The 24,379-nt window shown below is 41.6% G+C and overlaps 1 protein-coding gene across 3 annotated transcripts in view; it reads left to right on the top strand.

Annotated features, from left to right (window-relative positions):
* Positions 1-24,379, top strand: part of Kif15 (kinesin family member 15) — a 67,748-nt gene that overhangs the window by 12,034 nt on the left and 31,335 nt on the right. For all 3 annotated transcript variants that reach the window (XM_052186885.1, XM_052186886.1, XM_052186887.1), the window contains 8 exons: positions 493-569; positions 3,279-3,316; positions 9,268-9,365; positions 11,745-11,924; positions 16,697-16,906; positions 18,434-18,559; positions 18,702-18,824; positions 23,557-23,680. In XM_052186885.1, the coding sequence (XP_052042845.1) occupies positions 493-569; positions 3,279-3,316; positions 9,268-9,365; positions 11,745-11,924; positions 16,697-16,906; positions 18,434-18,559; positions 18,702-18,824; positions 23,557-23,680 (976 nt within the window). The remainder of the gene's footprint in view (positions 1-492; positions 570-3,278; positions 3,317-9,267; positions 9,366-11,744; positions 11,925-16,696; positions 16,907-18,433; positions 18,560-18,701; positions 18,825-23,556; positions 23,681-24,379) is intronic.

Genomic DNA, 24,379 nt, shown 5'->3' with positions numbered 1-24,379 from the left:
ACTTTATTATTAGATTTCTCAGATGCTGTCAAGTGATCAGGTTTGTGACCTTTCCCTGGTCATGTTGCTCCAAAGCAATAGAGACATGCTTTAAATCTGTGATTGTGGGGGTTGAAGAGATATCTCAGCAGTTAAGAGCACTGACTGTTCTTCTGAAGGTCCTGAGTTCAAATCCCAGCAACCACATGGTGGCTTTCAACCATCTGTAATGAGACCTGACGCCCTCTTCTGGAGTGTCTGAAGAGAGCTACAGTGTATTTACATATAAGAAATAAATAAATCTTTAAAAAAATCTATGATTGTATCGGAGATTAATGATCCTAATGATATTAGTAATTTTACCTTTTATCATCGTATATGGTTTAGCCATTTTCCTAAAGGATGCAAACTTTAAGTAATCATAGGTCTTAAAATCTAAGCACTTAGTTTTTATTATATGAGATGTAGGTTTGAAGTATTTTTATTTAACATGTTCAATGCTTATATTTGTAGGAGTCTGTATTCTCAACAGTGGCTAAAAGCATTGTGGAGTCTTGCATGAGTGGTTATAATGGGACCATCTTTGCATAGTAAGTTGTTAACTATTTCTATAAAAGTATAAAAGTATAACTATAAAGTATGATAGTACTTGTATTAGTTCCTTTTTGTTGCTGGTTTAATAAATCTCCCAAACTTAGTGCCATAAATAATAGATTTATTTTACAGTTTTCTAAAGTTAGGTTCAACATGAGCCTCACTAGGCTAGGATTATGCTGTTACTGGAGCTCCATTCTTTCTGGAAGCTGTGTAGGAAAATATTTCCTTCTTTCTAGCTTCTAGAGACCATTCATCTTCCTTGGCTCAGAGCTCCTTTCTCGGTTTTCAAGCAAATAGTGCAGTAACCCAATGCTATACTTTGCTCCAACCTTGTTCCATCTTTGATCTTTGAAGTTTCTCTGCCACTTTGACATACTCTGTCCTTTGTTTTTCCAAGCATTTCTTTGCTTTATCAGGCTACATGATACACCAAACTCTTATATTTTGTCTTAGTTATAGAATCATTAAAACCCTGGTTCCTTTTGTTGGAAAATGGTAATGAGCAGCCAAGGTCTGGGCACTTAGATGTGTTTATTACTGTTGGGGAGTGAATGTTTTGAGACTTTCATAGCAGGAAATATATATACGTACCCTTGTTGTATATATATGCCCTTGTGTCTGCTGAGAGGTCTGCAAGTGTTTCTGTATCACCCACTCATGTAGATATTGTGCTAACCCTGCGTTTATACTAATGTCTAGCTCTAATCCAGTAACCACAGGGTTTATTCTAGTCATTCTTTATTGTTTAGTTATCTTTGCTGTTGGTGTTAAACCTTTTACTTTTACTGGCTATTATCCACTGTTAACTTGGTCAACCCCAGGATACATGTAAAGCAGTTTCAGAATTAAAATGTATTACTGTGAGAAAAATATTAACTGTTAAGTATTTATATACAATTCCTTTTTTTATATGCCCTTTAGTATCATGAAAACTAGTCTGCTGGGATAAAGCTTTCAGATCATTCCAGCTCAGCAGATCTCTGAAGTGTCCTCAGCATGGTGCCTACCTCTAGGGGGCAACCTAGGGCAACAGCAATAAGATGTATATTTTGGGAGTGTCTTTGGCCCAGATGAGAAGCTTATTAAAATTTTATAGGTATATATATATATATACACACACACACACACACACACACACATACACACATATATATATGTGTGTATATACATACATATATATATATAATTACATGCCCTTTAAATATAATTAATAGTATGATTCCTTATGACTTTTTCAGACTTCCTTATTGTTATTTTACTTTTTTTGCTCCTTCCGTATTTACCTCCATCCCCCTCCCCAAAGAGCCCACCCTTTCCCATTTTCCTGATTAGACCACTTTACCCTGCTATTCCCTTCTCTCTGGCTCCCTGACTCTCCTATCCTGACAATGGGCCTGTTTTACTTTCCTGGTCTCTGCAGGGTATGCACTCATATCTACAGGTTTAGAGCTAGGACCCTTTTATTGACTTTTTTAATGGGATGAGATAGAAAATTATTTTATCATGTGTTTACAAAGCAGCAAGACTTTTTTACAGATTATTTTGAATGGTGAAATTCAAAATGATTTTGAAATTGCCATAGGTTATCTGCATATCTTCAGAGCTGTTTTCTTTGGAGACTCCGTAGACTGGCTTGCTTACTTACTTATTTCTTTATCTGTTTTCTTATTGATTGATTGATTGATTGATTGATTGGAAGCATCTCACTGTACATCTCTTGCTCTCCTGGAACTTGTCATATAAACCAGAATAAACTCATAGAACTGTGCTTGCCTCTGCCTCCTTAGTGCTGGGATTTAAGACATGCACCGCTATGTTCAGCTCTGTAGGAATATTCATTCTAAGGGGCATTCATTAATGTATTAATTCAGATTCCTTTTTATGTTTGTGGGTAGAACTTGGAGATAATGAGTGATTTATTAGTTGGGTGGTCATACAGATCTCAGAGATCTGCGTGTTTCTTCCTTATGCTGGGATTAAAGGCATTTTCCACCATGTGAAGCCCTTAAACTTATTTTAGTTTTTTTGGGCTTTTTTTTTTTTTTTTTTTTTTTTTTGATTTGGTTTTTTTTTTGAGACAGGGTTTCTCTGTATAACCCTGGCTGTCCTGGAACTCACTCTGTAGACCAGGCTGGCCTCAAACTCAGAAATCTGCCTGCCTCTGCCTCCCAAGTGCTGGGATTACAGGCATGCGCCACCACTGCCTGACTCCTTAAACATATTTTAAAATAAGGACATTTTAATGTCTTTTCAAGGCAGAGAATTTCAAAATTAGTACATTATTTAGCAAAATTTAGAAACAGAAGTCTAATCGATTGTGGTTGAATAAATTATGTTCTAAGATTCTGTATCTATAAACTACTGTTGTAGCTATTTATAAAAAATGAGGCAACATACACACCTTTAACCCCAGCACTCAGGAGGAAGAGGAAGGTGCATGGTCTACAAAAAATGAATTCAAGGATAGCTAGGACCATTACACAGAGAAACCCTATCTCTAAACAAAAACCACAACAAAAATAAAACAAAAAAGGCAGGCACCTGCTTACTGAATGATTGATATCTAAGGTGCTATTAAGGGAGAAGAAGGCTGCAGAGCAGTCTGGAGAGGATCCTCTCATTACATTCTAGCAGACCATACTAAATTAGAAGGGTAGTCTCAATTTTATGTATGAAAATAACACAAAATTTTCTCTTTTCAGTGGGCAGACTGGCTCTGGGAAGACATTTACTATGATGGGTAAGTGAAGACCAGTGTTTGCTATCTAAGTGCACTTCGGTGACCGCTTGGAACATGTTTTAGGGGAAGGCATGTTTTATTTCTTTTGTGTGATGTTTCACTCATAAAAATAGGGATGTTGGCCGGGCAGTGGTGGCGCACGCCTGTAATCCCAGCACTCTGGGAGGCAGAGGCAGGCAGATTTCTGAGTTCGAGGCCAGCCTGGTCTACAGAGTGAGTTCCAGGACAGCCAGGGCTACACAGAGAAACCCTGTCTCGAAAAAAACCAAATCCAAAAAAAAAAAATAGGGATGTTGCCCATGTTCTACTAGCTTGTGAGTTCCTTGACAGCTTATTTGGAAATCCTTGTTATATCCTTAGCTCAATGCTTGGACAGACTAGGTATAGATCGGGTGTTAGACACAATTTTTCAATGTGTGTGCGTGCACATATATACACTCATGCATAAACACTACCAAGATTCAGATTCCTGGTTTATAACTCCTACCCTATCCCCCAAAGCATCTGATGATTCTTATCCTTGTTATGTTTTCTTGCTTTGGAATGTCTACAAATGAAATTTTACCAAAAAATAATGTATCTAAAGTTATTTTCCTAACTGCTATGCCTGCTTCCCTCCTTTCTTTCTTTTTTGGAGAGGGGTGTGGTGGAGGGTGGGGAGAGACAGAATCTCACAGTGTAGCTCTAGCTGTCGTGGAATTTGCTATTAGACAGGCCTACCTTGAACTCACATTCATCCATCTCTACCTCCTCTGGATTCATGGTGTATAACACTTTGTCTCGCTCCTTCTTTCCTTTCTGGGTGATTCCCTTCTCAAGGACACTCCCCACCCCACCTCCCTGTTCATCAGGATCTCCTATAGCCCAGGATGATGTCAAACTTTCTTTGTAGCCAAGGGTGAGTTTGAAGAGCCAAGGAAGAGTTCATCTTCCTGTCTCCGACTCCCAAGTTCAAGGTTTACAGGTGTGTCCTCTGCACCCAGTTTGTTTGTTTGTTGGTTTGAGACAGGGTTTCTCTTTGTATCTCTGGCTGATCTAGAACTCTCTCTGTTGACTAGGCTGGCTTTGAACTGAGAGATCAACCTGCCTCTGCCTCCAGAGTGCTGGGATTAAAGGCTTGTGCTACTCTGGCCTGGCTTAGCTTTTATCCTTTAAGAACAGTTTACAAGAGTGTTATGGTTTCAGCACCAATGTTGTGATCATAAAAAGAGGAAGAGTTTTAGAGAATATGGTATACGGCAGTGTGGGGTAAAGGTGCTCCAGCCGACCCGTGACGAGGCATCCCTTCCCCCTGGGACCAGACACACACAGACGGGGTATAGAGTAGAGTTTATTCAGGGCAGAGGATGGGAGTTAAGGGGGTAGTGGAGGCAGAGAAAGGCAGAGAGAAGGGGAGAGAGAGAGAGAGTAGAGAAGTAGAGGCTGGTCATGACCACATGGAGAGAGGAGGATGGGGAGGAGAGCCCAAGAGAGGGGCAGAGAGTGAGAGAGGCAAAGAGCAAGAGAGCTAAGAGAGGGAGGAGGGGCTGAGCAGCCCTTTTTGGAGTGAGCCAGGCCTACCTGGCTATTGCCAGGTAATGGTGAGGAGGGGTAATACCTGGCTGTTGCCAGGTAATTGTGAGATGGAGCTTAGACAGAATCCTAACAAAGTATTCACAAACTTCTGAGTGTAGTGCCACAAGGCCTTTACAGGATGACTGTAAGGTTTCCATTAGGTCCCCGTACCTTTCTTGCACACATCAGTCTTCTGTTAGTTCCTTTGTTCTCTGGGGCGTACTTAGCTGATGTTTATTTACCTGCTATATCATTTTGTTGGTTTATTTGAGAGTGGGTTACAGCGTACCCCAGGCTGACCTTGAACTTGCAGGGTCTTTTTGCCTTGGTTGCTTGTGTCCAGGAATTACCAGTGTGTATTGCCACTCTCAGCTACAACTTATCTTTTCCTTTTTGTAACAGGGTCTCACTAGCTGGCCTCAAACTTGCAGTGATCCATCTGCCTGTGTCTGCTGAGTGCTGGGATTAAAGGTGTTTGCTACCACATTACCTCCCACTCTTCTCTCTCTCTCTCTCTCTCTCTCTCTCTCTCAAAAACAACAAAATGAAAATCAAGACCAATTTTAAAAAAAAAGGGGTTGGCCCTTCCTGGGCCTAGGGCCTGCCCTGGAGTGTGGAAGATTTATCCAGTGACATTTCACTGGAGAAACTGATTTTCTCGCTGTCATTATCAGTTGCAAATAGCTTCTTGGACAGGGGTGGGACTCCATGTCCTCTTCGCCCCTCTCATTCCTGGGACCCTGTTTGGCTTGAACCTAACTAGACTTTTTCTAACTATAAATGCTGCTAGAGTTGTCTATTGGACAAACTTTTATCTAGTGTAACTCGTCAGCTCACTGTTTACTCCAAAATTATAGGTAGGTGGGGAGCTTTTCAGAGGGCGCTTGTTGGCAGCTGCTATAGCGATTTGCATTTACATTAGTGACTATAGTAGCAGGCAGGTGTGAAGAGGAGTAGAAGGTCCTAACCAGCTGTTGCAGCCACTGGAGAAGGATCCATAGCTCTGCATGTGAACAGTTTTTGTGTAGTCTTAGGAAGTTGGGATTCCTTAGTCCTTAGCAGAAGCCAGTGCCGCAGCTTCCAAGAAGGCCTACATACTGGAATTCTTCAGGTCTTCTCAGATAACACATAAGACTTCACAAGGTGTGAGAATTTCTCCCTATCAACTAGCAAGTAATTATCAGTTGTCTGTCCCCTAATGCAATTCATTTCTCAGATCTAGTCCCAAGGCACACTGCCTTCCCCACTGCAGGTACTAATTGTAAGCCTTAGTTTGTGGCCCATGTTGTAAAGCAAAATGCTATAGACTGGCTTCCTGCAATCCTGTCTTTAGGTTTGATTAATATGCTATAAATCACTGGGGGTCCTGACTGCTTTGGGGTCACATAACAGATATTTACAATTCATAACAACGGAATTACAGTCATGAAATAGCAAAAAAATAATTTTATGGTTGGGTAGCCATACCATACAACATGAGGAATTGAATTAAAGGGTTTCAGCATTAGGAAGATTAAGAACCACTTTTATGAAGGTTCACAGGACTCAGGGAAACTAGTTTACTGTAAGGGCTTCTCCTGAAAGATTACAAATAAACAGCATGTGAGAGTATTTCTTGGACACTGAAAAATATCTGAAAACAGTTTAAAGGGGGAAGGACTTATTTTGGCCCCTTGTTTCAGTCTATGTGTGGCCAGCTCCATTGGATGGTGAGACATTCTGGTAGAGGGGTAGAATATAGTTACTGCCGATGGTGGCCAGGAATGGACACAGAATGCCTGTGCTGGTGTGTGGTGTGCCTGCCTTCTCTTCATTCCACCATCTTCTGGGCCCAGCCTGTAGGATCATGCTGCCAACATCCAGGGAGCCTTCTCTTATGTAGTTAATTATCCTTGGCAGTGTCCTGGAGATAAATCTAAAGTGTGCTTTGCTTTACTAACCTCCTAGGTTTTTTTTCTATCCAAGGTACAACTGTCACACAGCCAGATGAAGAGATAATAGCAGGGTTGGTGGAGTCTGCCACCCTCCTATGACATGCGTGTGTTCTTGTTCACCTCATGGAAACACCCATGAGTTGTATTCAGCTATCCACAAGCTCCCATAGCCCAATCTTTTTTCTTTTTTTTTTTTTTTAAACATTTATTTTTATGTGTGTGTGGATTTGTGCACATGTGTTTAGGTGTTTACAGGTGCCAGAGGAGGGCCCTGGATCCCCCTGGGGCTGAGATTACAGGCAGTTTGGGACCACCTGATATGGGTGCTGGGAGCTCTGGTCCTCAGAAAAAATAATGTCTTAGTTAGGGTTACTATAGCTAATATCATAACCAAAAGCAAGTTGGGGGAGGAAAGGGTTTATTTTGCTTATATTTCCACATTACTGTTCATTATCAAAGGAAGTAAAGAGAGGAACTCAAACAGCAGGAACCTGGAGGCAGGACCTGATGCAGAAGCCATGGAGGAGTGCTGCTTACTTACTGACTTACTCAATGGGCTTTCTTATAGAACCCTGGACCACCCGGTTACGGGTGGCCCTACCCACAGTTGGCTGAATCTTTCCAAATTAATCACTAAGAAACTGCTTTACAGGCTTGACTGATTTTTTTGGAGGCATTTTCTCAATTGAGGTTCTCCTCAGGTGACCCTACCTTGTGGCAAGTTGATATGAAATCTATCTAGCACAAAGAGCAGGCACCCATAATTGCTGACTCAATTTCTTTTTTTTGGTTGGTGTGTGGGGTGGGGTGGGGTGTGTGTGTGTGTGTGGTGTGAAGCCTGTTCTGGGAATGAATATAAAGCAGACTGTTGGTGATCAACTTTGCCTTCATATCTTTTCTCTCCTGAGGTTGGGACGTGCTCCCTGAGCACGTGGCTAGTTCTGCTGGCATCCTCATCCTGTCATTATTTAAGGACTTTCTAATCAGGGCTTCATAGCATCATGCAGTTTTGACTAGGCTTGTTGTAAATAGTCTTTCTTCTTCATTGCTCTGAACTGTTCTGGAGCTGCTTCAGGAATTGGGAACTCAGGCAAAAATTCTTTTTTTTTAAAATTTATTTTTATTTAGTTTTTTAAGTTTTCTTTTTTTTTTTTAAGATTTATTTATTTATGTATATGAGTACACTGTTGCTATCCTCAGACACACCACAAGAGGGCATTGGATTACATTACAGATGGCTGTGAGCCACCATGTGGTTGCTGGGAATTGAACTCAGGTCCTCTGGAAGAGCACTCAATGCTCTTAACTGCTGAGCCATCTCTCCAGCCCTGGCAAAAATTCTGAAGGAGAGGATATTCTTATCACCCTACTTACTTAGGAAATTACAACGGATATTGAACTTGTGAGCTAGGGACTGTGAAGATCCTTTAGTGTGTAAATATCATATCACTAGCTTGAAATAGTATTCCTAACAGTTCTTACATACTTCTCCTTTCCTGCTTGAAACAACATAGAGACACCACTCTGCATTGCTCTGCCTGCTAGGAATCCATGATGTCCTTACTTTGCTTCTTAATACTATGACTTTTACTGTCCAGTTAAAAAGTCATAGCAAATCCTAATTTTTACTTAGTGTGTGTTTGATGTACAATTATGAGTGCTTTATTTGCAGACTTTCAATTCATCCCAAGAACTCTCTGGTTGTTGACATTATTATTCCCATTTTGTTGTTGAAAATTCTGAAGCTTACGACATACACAGTGTGGGTCTGTGGCTTAGAGAACAGATCAGTCTCTGTCTTATTTCTCTTGTTGTGAAGAGACATGACAGAGGCAATTTATAAAATAAAGAGCTAATCGGGGCTTGCAGTTTTAGAAGGTTTATCCTGGCAGGGAACATGACGACAGGAAAACAAGTATGGTGCTAGAGCAGTAGCTGAGAGCTTGCATCTGATCTGCAAGCAGGAGCCCTAGAGAGCTTGCTAACTGGGAATGGTGTGGGCCATTGAAGCTTCAAAGCCCATCCCCACTACCACACCTCCTCTGACAAGGCCACATCTGATCCTTCCAAACAGTTCCACTAACTGCAGACCAAGCATTCAAACATATGAGCCCATGAGAGACCAGTCTCATTCAATAACTCACAGTCTATGAAAACAAAATACAAAACCAGAGTAGTATGTCAGTACCTGACAGTACAGAGGTGTAAATCTTTGCATGGGGATAGATTTCTCTGTCAGATGACACCTGTTCTTAGAATTGGGTTGGTGGCTTTCCCTCAGTCTCATTGACAGTTTTATTATTGTGTCTTTCACACATGAAAATGTAACTTGCTTGAAACAGAACTAGGAAGTTGATTATGCCATATATTATTTTATTCCTATATTAACTGCCTTTTAATATTGACATTTTGAAGGATTCTCAGAATAAAAGGTTTTTGTTTTCCTTTTTTCTTTTTTCTCAGGACCATCAGACTCTGATAATTTTTCTCATAATCTGAGAGGAGTAATTCCACGAAGTTTTGAATATTTGTTTTCCTTAATTGACCGTGAAAAAGAGAAGGTAAAGCTTACTGTAAAAATAAAATGTTGGGTGGTTTGGAGCGATTGCTGGGCCGTAAAGAGCATTGATTGTTCTTCTAGAGGATCTACATTCATTCCCAGCACTCAGATGGCAAAAGCAGCTTAGAACTGTCTGTAACTCCCATCCCAGGGTTTCTGATCTCCTCTTCTAATCTCTCTGGCCACCAGGCATGCCCATGGTACACAGGCATGCATGCAGGCCAAACACCAATACACATAAATTTAAAACGAAAACATCAATAGGCTCAGGGTTTGAATCCCCAGCACTGCAAAAACTGAGTGTGCCAGTACACACCTATAATTCCATTACTATGAGGGATGGGGTAGGAGGATCAGAATTTCAAGGCCATCAGAAGTTCAAAGTCATCCTAATCTATGTAGAGTTCAAGGCTGGCCTGATTACTAGTCTACAAAAGAGAGTGGAAGCTTCTGGGGCGCTCCAAGATTTTTATGAGAGAAACTGTATAGAAAAATCTCAACCAAGGAAAATAGGGTGTGGTGATTTAAATGAGAAATGTACCCCATAGTCTCAGGCATTTACATTCTTGGTCCCCACTTGGCTGCACCTTTCAAGAAGGCTTTGGAGGTATGACCTTGTTGGGAGGAGTATGTCATTGGTGGTGAGCTTTGTAGAACATCTCAACACCATTTCAAATTTACTCACTCTTCTTCCTGCTTGAATTTTAAGATTTGAGCCCTCAATTTCTGGTCTTAGCATTCTGTTCCTTTCCTTAGCAGCTGCTACCTTTCTGCCATCTTGGCCTCTAACCCCGTGGAATCATAAACCCAAATCAGTCCTTCCTTCTCTAAGTAGTCTTGGCTGTGGGTTTTATCAGAGCAACAATAAAGTAACTAATACATAGTGATACACTGACAGACCCGACCTCTAGCTGTGCATAGTCCTCGTGATGGACTAGCAATGGACACTTCCTTGTTTGTTTGAAGAACTTGCTTACACCTCATTGTCATCTTGTTCCATGGGGGTTAGGACTCATCATCTAAGGACACCATCTTTTTCCTCTCATTGGTTGCTAGGTTGGGCCATTCTCAGGATTGTACTTCTTTAGCTTGGCAGATTCTAGAGTTAAGAACCTGTAACTTTAATTCTTTCAAATCCTATTTTTAATGATGGTTCTTAAATGCTTTAACCTTTCTTGTAGCCCACCACCCACCAGAGGTAGTGGAAAAGAAAGGATATAGGGGAAGTGGACCTGTTTAGAAAGGTTCTTTGGAGCAACTCCCGACTGTATTGTCTGGAAATTGACCATTTAGTTCACAGGTTAGCAGCAGCAGCTTGATCCACTCACAAATACTTTACGGATATCAGCAGTCCAGTGTGGTAGATTCAGGATAGCAAACAGGATTCAACAGCAGTGGCACTACCTAGTGTGGACAGCCAGGCCTCAGCCTCGAGGGACCAAGACTAACAGGAACACCAAGGGAAGATCTGGGGGCTGGAGAGATGGCTCAGCGGTTAAGAGCACTGATGGCTCTTTCGAAGGTCCTGAATTCAATTCCCAGCAACCACGTGGTGGGTCACCACCATCCATAATGAGATCTGACGCCCTCTTTCTGGGGTGTCTGAAGACAGCTATAGTGTACTTAGATATAATAAATAAATCTTTGGGCTAGAGCAAGCAAGGGCAGAGAAAGAAGAAAAAGTATCTGAAGACAGCTACAGTGTACTTACATATAATAAATAAATCTTAAAATAAACAAAACAAAAATTAAAATAAAAAAAAAAAAGAGAAGTTCTGGGCTGTGCCTCTCTCAGCAAAGCCAAGCTCTACAAATACTCAAGACCAACAGCCATTGCAGAGCTAACTATAAGCAAGCCTGGCTCGGTTTCCATCCCCGTCTGTCTGTCTGTCTGCCTGTCTGTCTGTCGAGTTCTATTTATACCTCCAAATATCACATCTCCTCTACTGGTCTTACCTCAGAACACGTCTTGCCTCAGAACGTGTATCTGTCTCAGCTGACATCACTCTGCCAATCAGCCTAAGGCTGGGGAAGTGGCAAGAAGCAGCAGCACATCACCAGAAGTGTTTTAGTGCATTTTTCTCTAAGTATCATCACTGCAGCCCCAGGAGTCCAGTTTGGAGAGGGACCAAAGAGCCTACTCATGGCAGTAGGAACACAGCAGTTCAACTAAGTTTCCACTGTTCTCCATATTAAACTTCCTCATAAAGTTCTGTTTTTTAACATGTCTTTATTGTGTTTGTATTAGTTTTGGAATTAGTTTTCTAGAATATCTTCACTGACTTTTTGATGTTTTACATTGTATTAAAGGACAATAGAAAAGTATACCTGAAATGCTCATGGAAGATGAATGACTGAACAGAGTTCTTTCCTTTCACAGGCTGGAGCTGGGAAGAGTTTCCTCTGTAAGTGCTCCTTCATTGAGGTCTACAACGAGCAGATATATGACCTGCTGGACTCAGCATCAGTCGGACTGTATTTACGAGAGCACATAAAGAAGGGCGTCTTCGTGGTTGGTGCAGTGGAGCAGGCGGTGACCTCAGCTGCTGAAGCCTACCAGGTGCCCTGCCATGACGTGTTTGATGCTTAGGCAATAGGTGTGCCATGAAAGTATCCGAATCTCAAAGAGTCAGGATTGAGATGCTTTAAAGGTCTCGTAAAGGCATAGCACACAAACTTTCTGAGAATTAAAGAAAAAAGGATGTGGCAGTATTTTCTAGGTTTCTCATTAGTTAAACTCCAAATTTGGGCTTGACTTGAGGGTTACATACCTGTGCTGCTGAGGGTGAGTCAGGAAGAACTGTTAGTTTGAGACTAGCCCTGGCTACACGGTAAAACTCTCACAAAAAGATGTGAGTGGGGTGGGGGACAACTCTGGGCTGCTTGATTTTGCAATGCTTTGATTGTAGTGTGGGGTTTTTGTCTACACCGCTCTGTGTTCCTGGCTGGTCACACACATGCCCCCATCTTGGAGCTGTCTCAGATTCTCAGATAAAAGACAGTACACATTAGCTCATTTTTAAACTGGCTTATTGGCTCTGTGGCTGGGCTCTTCTAAGCCTTCCATGGCTATCCTGTCTTTACCTTCACTCCCAGCTTAGCCCCGGCCTCTAAATCTGCCCTCAGCTTAGTTGCTTGGTTACTTTCTATGAAGCCCATTGATTTTGCTGCCCAGAGGCTCTCGGGCCACTTTCCCTTCCCACCTACATTTTGGAAGATCTGCCCTGTAGCTCCAAATCTGTCTCTCTCCCCCAGCCTGCGGGAATCTGGAAGTCCTGCCTCTTTCTTTCCACCCTGCCATTGGCTGCTGGCATCTTTATTGATAAATCAAAAACTAATTGGGGGCGAGGACCTTCAGCATCAGTAAACACAGATTCCCAACCAAAGTGTCAGAGTCACCCACACACACATTTGATGGTATTTATTGTAATAACACAATCTGAAAGACATTCTGAGGATGATAACTCACCAGCATCTGTTGCTCTGTGAGCTCCCTGGACAAGGCCCTCATGAGAACATTGATCTTTCTGTGTTTGCTTTCCTGTTGTGAGGGAGCAAATAAACTCAGTGAAGAAACATCTAAAAACATTCTGCTTGAATTTAGGAGCCTGATGTAGCCAATTTATTTCAATTAAGGTTTTTTTTTTTCTTATATTTTCTCTCTCTCTCTCTCTCTCTCTCTCTCTCTCTCTCTCTCTCTCTCTCTCTCTCTCTCTCTCTCTCTCTCTCTCTTTGGTTTTTCGAGACAGGGTTTCTCTGTGTAGCCTTGGCTGTCCTGGAACTCACTCTGTGGACCAGGCTGGCCTCGAACTCAGAAATCCACATGCCTCTGCCTCCCAAGTGCTGGGATTAAAGGTGTGTGCCACCACCGCCCGGATTCTTATATTCTTTTATGTGTGTACCTTTTTACTTGCAAGTATATCTGTAATCCATGAGCCTCCTGAAACCAGAGACAGCATTAGATTTTTTGGGACTGAAAATAAAGAAGAGTGTGAGCTGCCAAGTGGGTCCTGGAAATTGAACCTGGGTCTTCTGGAAGAGCAGTCAATACTGCTCAGTCATCGTTCTAGAACCTGTCTTAAGTTTTAACTTCTGTGAACAGACACCATGACCAAGGCAGCTCTTATAAGGACAACATTTAATTGGGGCTGGCTTACAGGTTCAGAGATTCAGTCCATTATCATCAAGGTGGAAGCATGGCAGCATCCGGCAGGCGCGGTGCAGTAGGAGCTGAGAGTTCTGCATCTTCATCTGAAGGCTGCTAGGAGAATACTGGCTTCTACGTGGTTAGGAGGAGCATCTAATTGCCCATCCCCACAGTGACTCACTTCCTCCAACAAGGCCACACCCACTCCAGTGAGGCCACACCTCTTAATAGTGCCATTCCCTGGGCCAAGCATATTCAAACCACCACAGCACCTTAAATAAGTTTTATAACATAACATTGAATTCATAAAAAATATTGCCCCCTGTGTTGAGACAGGGTGTCTGTGTAGCTCTGGCTGTCCTGGTACTCTGTGTAGAGTACCATTCTGGCCTGGAACTCAAGAGTTCCATCTGCTCTGCCTCCTGAGTGCCAGGATAAAGGCGTGCACCACCACACTTGGCTGAACTGGAATCTTTTGTTTTTTGTTTTGTGTTTTTGAGATACTGTCTCATTTAAAAAGTCCAGACTGGCCTTAATTTACTATGAAGCCCAGCCAGGCTGGTTCTAAACTTGTACTCCTTTTGCCTGACTCTCCTAAGTGGGAACATTTCAGGTAGGTGTCACCACACCCACCCAACAGTTGATTTTCACAGAATGTTTCTGTCGAATCAGTCACCATATCACCTATCTTCTAAAATCAAGAATGTTAAATTTTGTTAGATGCTTTTTCTACTGCCATTGATGGACTATTTCGTCAACACATTAGTTTGCTAAAGCACACAATAGAAGTTTCAGTGTTTTTGTTTAGTGTTTTTTTTTTTGTTTATTTGTTTTGGTTTTTTGTGGGGGTTGGTTTTGTTTTGCTTTTCATGTCAGGGTTTCTCTGTGTAGTCCTGCCTGTCCTGGAACTTGCTTTCTTGACCAGGCTTGCCTGGAACTTTTAGAGATCTGTCTGCTTCTGCCTCTGCCTCCTAAGGGCTAGGTTTAAAGACGTGTACTACCACACCTAGCTTTTCATGAAGTTCTTAAAGATTAAGGCCAACCTGTAATTTCCATCTGTCCTGTTCTCCATGTCCTATTTACTTGTTTCTGGGAATGTGTTTAGAATGCACTCTACTTAGACATTATAGTAGAACTCATCCCTCTGATCTTTTATACTTCGTTGTAGTCTGGGAGAAGATTTATGTGTATGTGATAGGAATAAAACCCAGGACTTCACTCCCAGTGAGCAACATTCCAACATGAGCCACTCCCTCTCCCCAAGGCTTTAAAGCATAAGGCTCTTTAATAAAGCTATGCAAGCATTTTATTTCTTATTCAGATAAATTTTGATAAATTATTTATTCCTAGCAATTTTTCATTTTTCAAGTATTTTTAGCATGTAGTTATTTTTAAATGTCTAATTTTTAAAGTTAGTATATAAAGCATTAAGTACCATACTTTTTTTTAAAAAGTATTCTAATGTTAATTATTCAAAATAAATGTTAGTTAAATGTTCAAAGAGTTAAGAAAGCAAATGTGGCCATATTGCTTTTGGAATTTGTCCTGTGTTTGAGAGACATTTTTTAAAGCTATGTAAATGTATAACTGACCTCATATTAAATATATTTATTTAATAGTATGAAAAGGAAGCATAAAGTACTCTTGAAGAACTATAAATAATTTAAGTAATCTCAGTTTCATGGGCAATTAGGTCAGTGGTATAGAGGGTGCCTAGTAGTCAAAGGCCCTCTATTCAATCTACAACACTGTCAAGTAATTTCAGTTTTATACTGTTTCATTAATAGTGTTTTAATATCTAACATTGTAACCTTTGAAATAACTTTCCTGGACTGTTACCCTTACACTTATTGTGAGTGTGTTCTCCACATTGTGTTTCTCAGGTCATCCACATCTCCTACAGGCCTGTTAGGAATCTTAACTGAGGCTAAGAGTGGCAGGCAGTGCACTCCTTTAGTCCCTGCACTGTGAGGAAGAGGCAAGTGGGCTTGTGAGTTGGAGGCCAGACTGGTCTTAACAGAGTTGCCAGCTAGTAAGGGCTACATAGAGAGTCCTTGTCACAAGCTACCACTACCCTTCCCCCTCCCAAAAAAACCACAACTGTGCCAAAGTCTTGACATTCCTAGCATCTGCCCACAGTAAAGCCTCATTTCCATCCTCACTTTGGTGTTGAATCACAATATCAATTTCAGTAACACCCCAAGGTGGGGGGAAAATATATATCTCAAATCTAGATATTCTACCTTGTAAGGCCAGTGCCCACATGCTCTTTTGTTTGTTTTCAAGACAGGTTTCTCTGTAGCTCTCTCCGTAGCTCTAGATACCTTAGAACTTACTGTGTAGGTCAGGCCTTGTCATCACAGAGATTTGTCTGCTTCTGCTGCTGCCTTCCAGGGATGGGAGGACGGAAGGCTTGCATCACCGAGCCTTGTTCTCCATGCTCATTTTACATACAGAAGCAGAACAGTTTTTACAGCCACACCGTGTAGATAGTAGACTCAGTTTTTACAGCGACGCCATGTAGATAGTAGACTCAGTTTTTACAACCACACCTTGTACATAGTAGACTCAGTTTTTACAGCCACACCGTGTACATAGTAGACTCAGTTTTTACAGCCACACCGTGTACATAGTAAAATCAGTTTGAACCCTGTCTGGCTTAACTGAGAGCCTGTGCTCTAAACCTTGATACATTTTCTTATCTGAATGGAAAGGAAAGAATCTTTGCAGGGAGAAAGCTGCCAAAACACTAGACTAAAAAATTACTTGAGATATCTTTTTGGTTTAGAATTTTTATTATCCAAGCTGAAGAATGGTATTCACGTCTGTTATCACAGTACTTGGGAGGTGGAAGCAGCAGGATCAAAGTCCGCTTGAGTTATGTAGTGAGTTCCAGGTCAGCCTGGCATACTCTGTCTCTTTCTGTGACATGAGGAGAAGATGATAATTCTTTGATATTATTCCTTATAGATCTACCAGTTTTGCTGTCTAAATATATACTTCTTAGAACTTGTGATTACATAAATTCCTATAAAGCTAGATAACAATGGAAATGCCCTCCCCCAGCCAGTTCTATATGGAAATTATTCTTTTGTGAAGGTGTTACTATTTTGTATTATTTTATGTTTTGAATTTGCCTTGTGTACACATCTTGTGGCTTCTTATAACAGTTTCCTTTTCCCAAGGTCTTATCTAGAGGCTGGAGGAACAGGCGTGTAGCATCAACATCTATGAACAGAGAGTCTTCGAGGTCTCATGCCGTCTTCACAATCACAGTAGAGTCAATGGAGAAAAGCAGTGAGACTGTAAACATCCGGACCTCCTTACTCAACCTGGTGGACTTAGCAGGGTCCGAGAGGCAGAAGGACACCCATGCAGAAGGGGTGAGGTTGAAGGTAGGAACAAAATGATGGCCTTTTTACTTAGTGTGAATGTTTGCTGACAAGTCAGTGCTGCACCAAGTGCAGTGAAGATGTTAGGATAAATAAGAATTGTTCCTACTAAGGAAGAGCAAAGATTTTATGAGATTATGGCTGTAAACATAAGTGAGATCGGAGTCTATCCCTGTCACAACCAAGAGTGGCTTCTGTTGGCCATGAGGGAACAGAGAAAGGATGGTGTGGCGTGGACTGTTGGGAGGGTGTCTTTAATAGTAGCTGTCTCATAGAAACCAGGGTTTGATTCTAGAGAGAGGAACAGAGAACCCCTGCCCTGCAGAGTGATATCTCAAGGTTTGTTGGGCCCTGTTGAGCAACTCTGCATTGAATATTTCAGAGTGCATCAGATTGATTAGTTATAGAGCAAGAGAGCCCAGGCCAGTTAGGACCAGGAGTGCCAGGCCACATTTGTACTCAGCTTTCTATACCCTGGAGAACATTTAAAAGTTTGGAGCAAATGTGTGGTTTCCTTTAGAAGGCCTATATTATAAACACTTAGATCTGTTAAGCTACTACTGCCAGAATCAGAGGGGAGAAGCTAACAAGAAAGGATAGCAGTAGCCCCTAGGTGGTGGCACACGCCTTTAATCCCAGCACTTGGGAGGCAGAGGCAGGTGGATTTCTGAGTTCGAGGCCAGCCTGGTCTACAGAGTGAGTTCCAGGACAGCCAGGGCTACACAGAGAAACCCTGTCTCAAAAAACCAAAAAAGAAAGAAAGAAAGAAAGAAAGAAAGAAAGAAAGAAAGAAAGAAAGAAAGAAAGAAAGAAAGAAAGAAAGAAAGAAAGAAAGAAAGAAAGAAAGAAAGAAAGAAAGAGAGAGCAGTCATGTGTTAGCTTTGAAGTGGAAAGGCACACAACCTAAGCTGTTAGCAGTTGGAAAGAAATCCACTGTGATGTGTATTGTCAGTATATATCTGTGTCAGCATTAAAATATGTACAAGTTATGTAGTTGAGGAATGTGACCTGAGAGAGATGAATTGGGTGTGGACAGGAGATTTGAGCTGCCCAGCAAAAGGCGCATGTTTCTGTCAAGAAAAGATCGTGCTTGTACAGGTTCTCCTTCACTTCTAGTGGTGCCACCTCCAAAGACATCTGGTTAAACTGAAATATCTTAAATCAGCAGTACATTCAATATATCTGACCTGCTAAATGTTCCAGTCAGTAATGTCTCATGCTTTCCGGAGCTCCAGCTTGCTGCTGCTGACCAGTAGTGAGAGAGAATGTTATTACACATTAGACTCGATGGAAGAAGTAAAATTCAGATCCCAAGTAGTTTGTAGTGCACTTGAACTTTTGCAGCACTTTGCAGTTAGAGTGTACATGAAACAGGAAGTGGGATAATTGAACATGTTGTTCTAGCGTAGAAGTTGTCTTTTACTTTGCCTCTCCTTTGCTTTTCCAGGTTGTCGCCTTGCTACTTAAATTTAAGCTCAGAACACCAAAGAGTGACATTGTACCTATTTATGCTTTCCCCTAATCCCTTAGGAGGCAGGTAACATAAACCGATCACTGAGCTGCCTGGGCCAAGTCATCACTGCCCTTGTTGATATGGGTAATGGAAAACAGAGGCACGTCTGCTACAGAGACTCCAAACTCACCTTCTTACTTCGGGTAAAGCTAATCACTATTTCCTGCCACATTTGCATTGTGGTTACTGGGACTGAGAGTAGAAGAGTTTCTGAGTCTATTATTTTCTGAAAAAGATCTTAAGATTTACAATCTAAAAACATACACCATTGATGTCATTAAACAGGACTCCCTTGGTGGCAACGCCAAAACAGCCATAATTGCAAATGTTCATCCAGGGTCCAGGTGTTTTGGTGAAACACTGTCAACACTTAATTTTGCTCAAAGAGCCAAGCTGATTAAAAACAAGGTAAATATACCTCGAGCATTGTATTTTATACTTATTCATCTCTTGGTATGCTTGCTTATGTGTGTGTGTGTGTGTGTGTGTGTGTGTGTGTGTATGTTAGGGCTATATATCGTGTGATCATAAAGTTGGCAAACATCCTGCCTCAGTCTCCTCAGTTTTGGGAGTAAAGGCATGTATCACCATACCCCGTTCATTTTTTTGCATGTAATTTGAAGCTCTAGATTTGTCTTGTGGTTGTTATGATTTTGACATTTGTTTGTTTTTAAGGCAATTTTCCTTTTGTTGTTGGATGGGAGAATAATAAGCCTAAGCTATACAAGCAGAGTTGGTGTGATTTTTTTTTGTTTGTTTGTTTTTTTGTTTTTTTGGTGCATGCACTTAAGTTTGTTTGCATATGACTGCCCTGAACCCTTATGTGAGATATATGGTAGCAAAGAATGATGCTACAAAAGTTACTTGATAATAATGAAATTTGCGTTTAAGTTGTGTACATCTCTGCATATTCCTCATTTTATTTTATTAATAGTGGTATACACCTCAAGTCAGGAAGCTTTTCTTGTAAAGTACTAGTTGATAAACTACTTAATACTTGTACCATGTAGTCCATTTCAACTACTCAGGTCTGCCTTTACAAAAAGAAAGCCATCATAGACAGTGTGTGAACAATAGCATTTCTGTGCCCACCCTTAGCATTTTGTTTAAGCTCCACCCCACAGTTACCTGGCAAAAGCCAGGTATGCCTGACCCACTATAAAAGGGGCTACTTGCTCCCTCTGCTCTCTCTTGCCTTCTTGCTTATGTTCTGTTCTCTTGCCTCATCCCTCTCTCTCCTCATTCACCTCCCCCCTTTCTCCACACGCTCACGGCCGGCCTCCACTCCTCTCTCTCTCTTTTTGCCTTTCTCTGTCTCTACTACTCTCTCAACTCCCCTCCCCATGCCCTGAATAACCTCTATTGTATACTATACTGTCCTGTGGCTGGTCCCTCAGCATGGGCCCACAGAGGGGTCCCTTTCCCCACACCTGACTGCACATCCATTAAACAGTCCTTCTCTCTTTTTATAAAACACTACCCACCGCAGCAAATAAGCCACAGTCCATATTTGCTTATACACAGCACTTTACCAATAACCTAGTACATTCTATCAAAAGATCAACAAGAGTTGGTTTCAGACAAAACAACTGTGCCATGAATTGGTAGATTACTTTTTTCCTTTTCTAAGGGAAAAACTGGGCATCTCATACTCAGTTCATCCAGCAGAGTGACGTAGACCACGTCGTTCTTCCCACTGGATGCGTGAGAAGAGCGTAGGTCTCACCTTTTCCTTATTGTTTTGGGTACCATCCACTGCTTATGTGAATGTTAGTAATATGAAGAGGAAACATCAGGAGAACTTCCTGTCTTGGCTTTCCAGAGGGCTTTCAAGGGTAGAACCATGTTAATGATTGCACTTATGATATCACTGATATAATAGTGATGTCAGAATGCCTCATAATGAGGCTGGCCATATGAATCACAAGCAATTGGAAAGTACTTGTAGACGCATGACCAACAAAGCCAACATCTTTGTACTAGCTGCTCCCAATGGTAAGTCCTTTTCAGCCTGTCAACCTGTTAATTGGAGAGTACTAAGGTCTCTGGGACTTGATTAAAGATAAACTGTTAATCTTTCCAGGTGGGCAGGCTGAACCTAAGACAAGAACACAGAGGACTTGGTTGTCACACGAGGTTTTTCCTTGCTGAATAGTTGAGTATTTCATAGCTGGGCGTCTGGTCTGTCTGGTTCTGGTGCTTAGCTGTTCTGATTGTTATTAGCCTTCAATTTTATGAGTCTTTTTAAAAATCATCTAATTAATAAACTTTACCTTCCATTGTTTTGTTTTTTTGATTTTTGTGTTTTTGTTTTTAGACAGGATTTCTGTGTGTAGCCTTGGCTATCCTCAGAGCTCTCTAGGTAGACCAGACTGGCCACAGACTCACAGAGATCTGCCTGTTTTTGCCTCCTAAGTACTGAGATTAAAAGCATACACCACCACTGCCTAGCAATAAAGTACTTTTAAAGCAGCTTTACATTCATAGCAAAATTGAACCAAAAGTATGGAATGATTCCGTATGGTCCCTATCTCCCATGTGTGCCATGTCTGTCACTCACATCCCATGCAACAGTGATGCATTTGGTGGTTTGTTTGTTTATTTATTTTAAAAAAAAGCTTTTTAGAGGTCATTTTAAATAGGGCATCTTTAAGAAATGGAAGATACCATTTAGTCACCATGGTGATAGGATTTGTTTGAAACCATTTAAATAATAACATTACGTTAAGAAAGTGATAGAACAGAAATGGACTCTGAAATCAATCCCTGTTTATAGGCCAGCTATAGAAACATTAAGTGGCTCTCACTGAAGAGGGTGGTTGTCAGAAGCCATCTAGGAAAGGCTATGACAAGCAAGTGAGTTTCCTGGAGATGGCCTACTGTTTGCATGGCTGTGGTGGGTGTGCTCTGAGAGGCACAACCCCAGAGACTTCATCGCAGGGTTGCTTCTTGCTGCTGATCTGCCTTCCTTGCTACTATTACATAGGCTAAGGGTTTCTGGGCATCAGCCCACCCTATTGGGCGATCTGCAGAATCAATATGAAGATGTACTTTCATGAATTAATGCTAGATGAATTAATTATAGCATTCTTGATTTGATTCAAAGAAGAGAAATAGGCTTGAGACAGATTTGTGATCAAAGGAAAACGTTCATTCTAGGTCAGGTCCAAGGATGAGGCCACAGGTGTGCACTACGATAAAGCCAGGCCATGTGCAGCTGTTGCTGTGAACTTATTATCAACATCCTTCTGTAGTTCCATTTTTGTGTAACATTTCATCCATGAGGTAATATTACAAAGAACTTTTGTCTAAGAAGGTATAAAAATGCCAAAGACAAGAAAGAATGTGGCTTTTGGGGCTCTGCCACATCCACCAAATGTGTGTGTGTGTGTGTGTGTGTGTGTGTATATATATATATATATGTGTGTGTGTGTGTGTGTGTGTATGTATGTATGTATGTATGTATGTTTGTCTGGATGTTTGTACATCATACATGGGTAGGTATATGTTTATGTATATAAGTATGGATGAACACTTGTGGAATTGATGAAATAGGTCAGGCCTGGCCAAAGTGAGTGAATGAGGTGAGTGAGTGAGTGTGTCTGTATGTCTGTCTATGTCTGTGTGTAAGCCTGACTTACTTTTTTCCTTTTCTTTTCTTTCTGGCTTGCAAAGAGTTAACAAACTGCTAGCCTCTAGCCTGACCAGAGAGAAAAGAGCTCAGATAATTAAGCTTTTTTTCTTAATCCCCTGCTTCAATCAGAAGGAGTTAAATTGCCAGAAGCCAGCAGCTTTTGGCCACAGAATAGCAAAGAGCTAAAGAAGGTAGAAATTGTCAAAGATAAAGCAGCTTTGGCCACAGTCGCCAATTCCAAACCTCACGACGGCTGCCTGCCTCAGTTCTTGGATGCTGGGGTTGGCCCCTGGCAGGTGGTTTCTGCTCAGGCTAGTCATGTTGGGGATTGTGGGGCAAGTGGACCATGTCACCAGACAAAACTGGCAAGGTCGAAGTAGGTTCAGCAGCCTGGGGAATCTCAGAATTGAGAACAGTAGGTGTGGAACCAGCTCTCTACCAAGCTCTACCTGTCCTGGAATGTGTAACCATAATGCCCCCATTGAGAAGAATAGACAGCTGGTCAGGTGGTATAAAAACCTAGAGTTCTCTATGCTAATGAGGTATCTAGATAGGAACTAAGTGTTTAGCCAATGAGCTTCTCTTCCTGGGCATTCTTCCTTGCAAAAGGTATTTAATTCCTGGTTCACCCTGAGTAAGACTTATAAATTCATATGCACCATAAAATAAAGCAGTTTGGACAAGCAAGGACCGTCTCCTTCATCAAGGATCATCAAATGGGAGAGGCCTTTGTCCTAAAGAGCCATGCCTAAATCTCCTGGAGAAGGCCTTCTCTCTTTCAGCCCCTCTGTACTCTTAGTACTCAGAACCAAACTAGATTCTGACCTGTCCAGGACTCAGCATGTAGGGGAAGCACAGACCCATGCCCCCTTTCTCAACTCCCTGAGGTCCCCAGTAGTGTCTGGGTACACAGGAGATTGAGAACCTTGGCACCAGTCCCAGATCTCTCTATTTCTTACCCAGAGGAACCCAAGCTGGGAACTCCTCTCACAGACTGTGTTCTGCCTCTCCTGAGCGGCTTCTCAGTGGTCCTCCAGCACCCCAGCAAGAGGCAGGTACACAGCCCTGCAGGATGGTGCCCTTGTAGGCCAGAGCTCTTCACCAAAAGTTGATGGACAGAGGGGAAATAGCCTTGCTGAGGTGATTGGTTCCCTTGTATGAAAAAGAATACAAGGTTCTTAAGTCAGGATGATACACTCAGATCTGAAGGTGACCTGGCCTAAGTTAGTCTGATAGCGCCAGATTGGACTCTTGGAATGGACAGGACGAGTGGGAGCCTGGTGAGGAGGGGATGGCAAGAAGAGAGTGCAGCTGTGCTGCTTGGGCTCCGACTGTTGTTACATAGGCAAGGGAGAAGGAGCTTGCTGCCCACATCAGCGTGCTGTTGGTCAGACTGATGTATAGTTTTGTTTGGTTTTCCACATTCCCGCTCATACCAAACAAATCAAAAACAGGATTGTACAACTTGAAAGGTGGTCTTTCAGTGCTTTATTAATTCTTGTCTAGGCTGTGGTCAATGAAGACACCCAAGGAAATGTCAGCCAGCTGCAAGCTGAAGTGAAAAGGCTCAAAGAACAACTGTCTCAATTTACTTCTGGGCAGGTGAGACCAGAAAGCTTATTGGCCACAGGTAAGTTGAGTTCACTGCCCTTCTTCCTCGAAAAGACTTCATGGGAATGTTATGTCAAGAACTCCTACTGTTAGATAGATAGATGGTCAGCATACGTGAGACTTTCTCAGATTTCTCACTCCTGCTCTCATTTTACATGAGAAGAAGGAAAGTGCTTTATCTGAATTGTTGGTATCTGAGGTGCAGTGAAAAGGAGAGTCACAGTGATCTTGAGTAATCCCTCCTCTAATAAGTGCTAAGAAGAAACATACATAAATTTTATTAGGTCACGCCCAACATTCTGCCTTAGCATATAATCAACATATATTTGTGAGATAGAACAGGAAATGTTTCTTCAAAAGTACTTGTAGGATTATTTTGAGAGCCATAAAATATAAAACAACAACAATAAATAAATAAAAACAGAACTGGGGCTAGGAATGTGTCTTGGTAGTAGACACATTGCCTTGCCTATGTGAAACCCTACATGTGATTTCCAGTAATGTATAAAACCAAACCAACAAGCAACAAACAACTGTATGCATTATACTAAGCATGGTCTATAACCTGACTCCCAGAACTCAGGAAGCTGATGCAAGATTGCTAGATTGAGACTAGTCTAGATTACAAGATGAGTTCTAGGCCTGTTAGACAGCCTAGTCTTTTTGTAAAGTCACTGTCTATAATGTTTTCATTAGATCTCAAGAGGCACACATGGGT

This window comes from Apodemus sylvaticus, chromosome 7 (assembly GCF_947179515.1).
Source record: "Apodemus sylvaticus chromosome 7, mApoSyl1.1, whole genome shotgun sequence".
Classification (NCBI taxonomy): domain Eukaryota; kingdom Metazoa; phylum Chordata; class Mammalia; order Rodentia; family Muridae; genus Apodemus; species Apodemus sylvaticus.
Note: the sequence above shows the minus strand (reverse complement) of the source record. Positions and strands in the feature narration are given on the sequence as shown.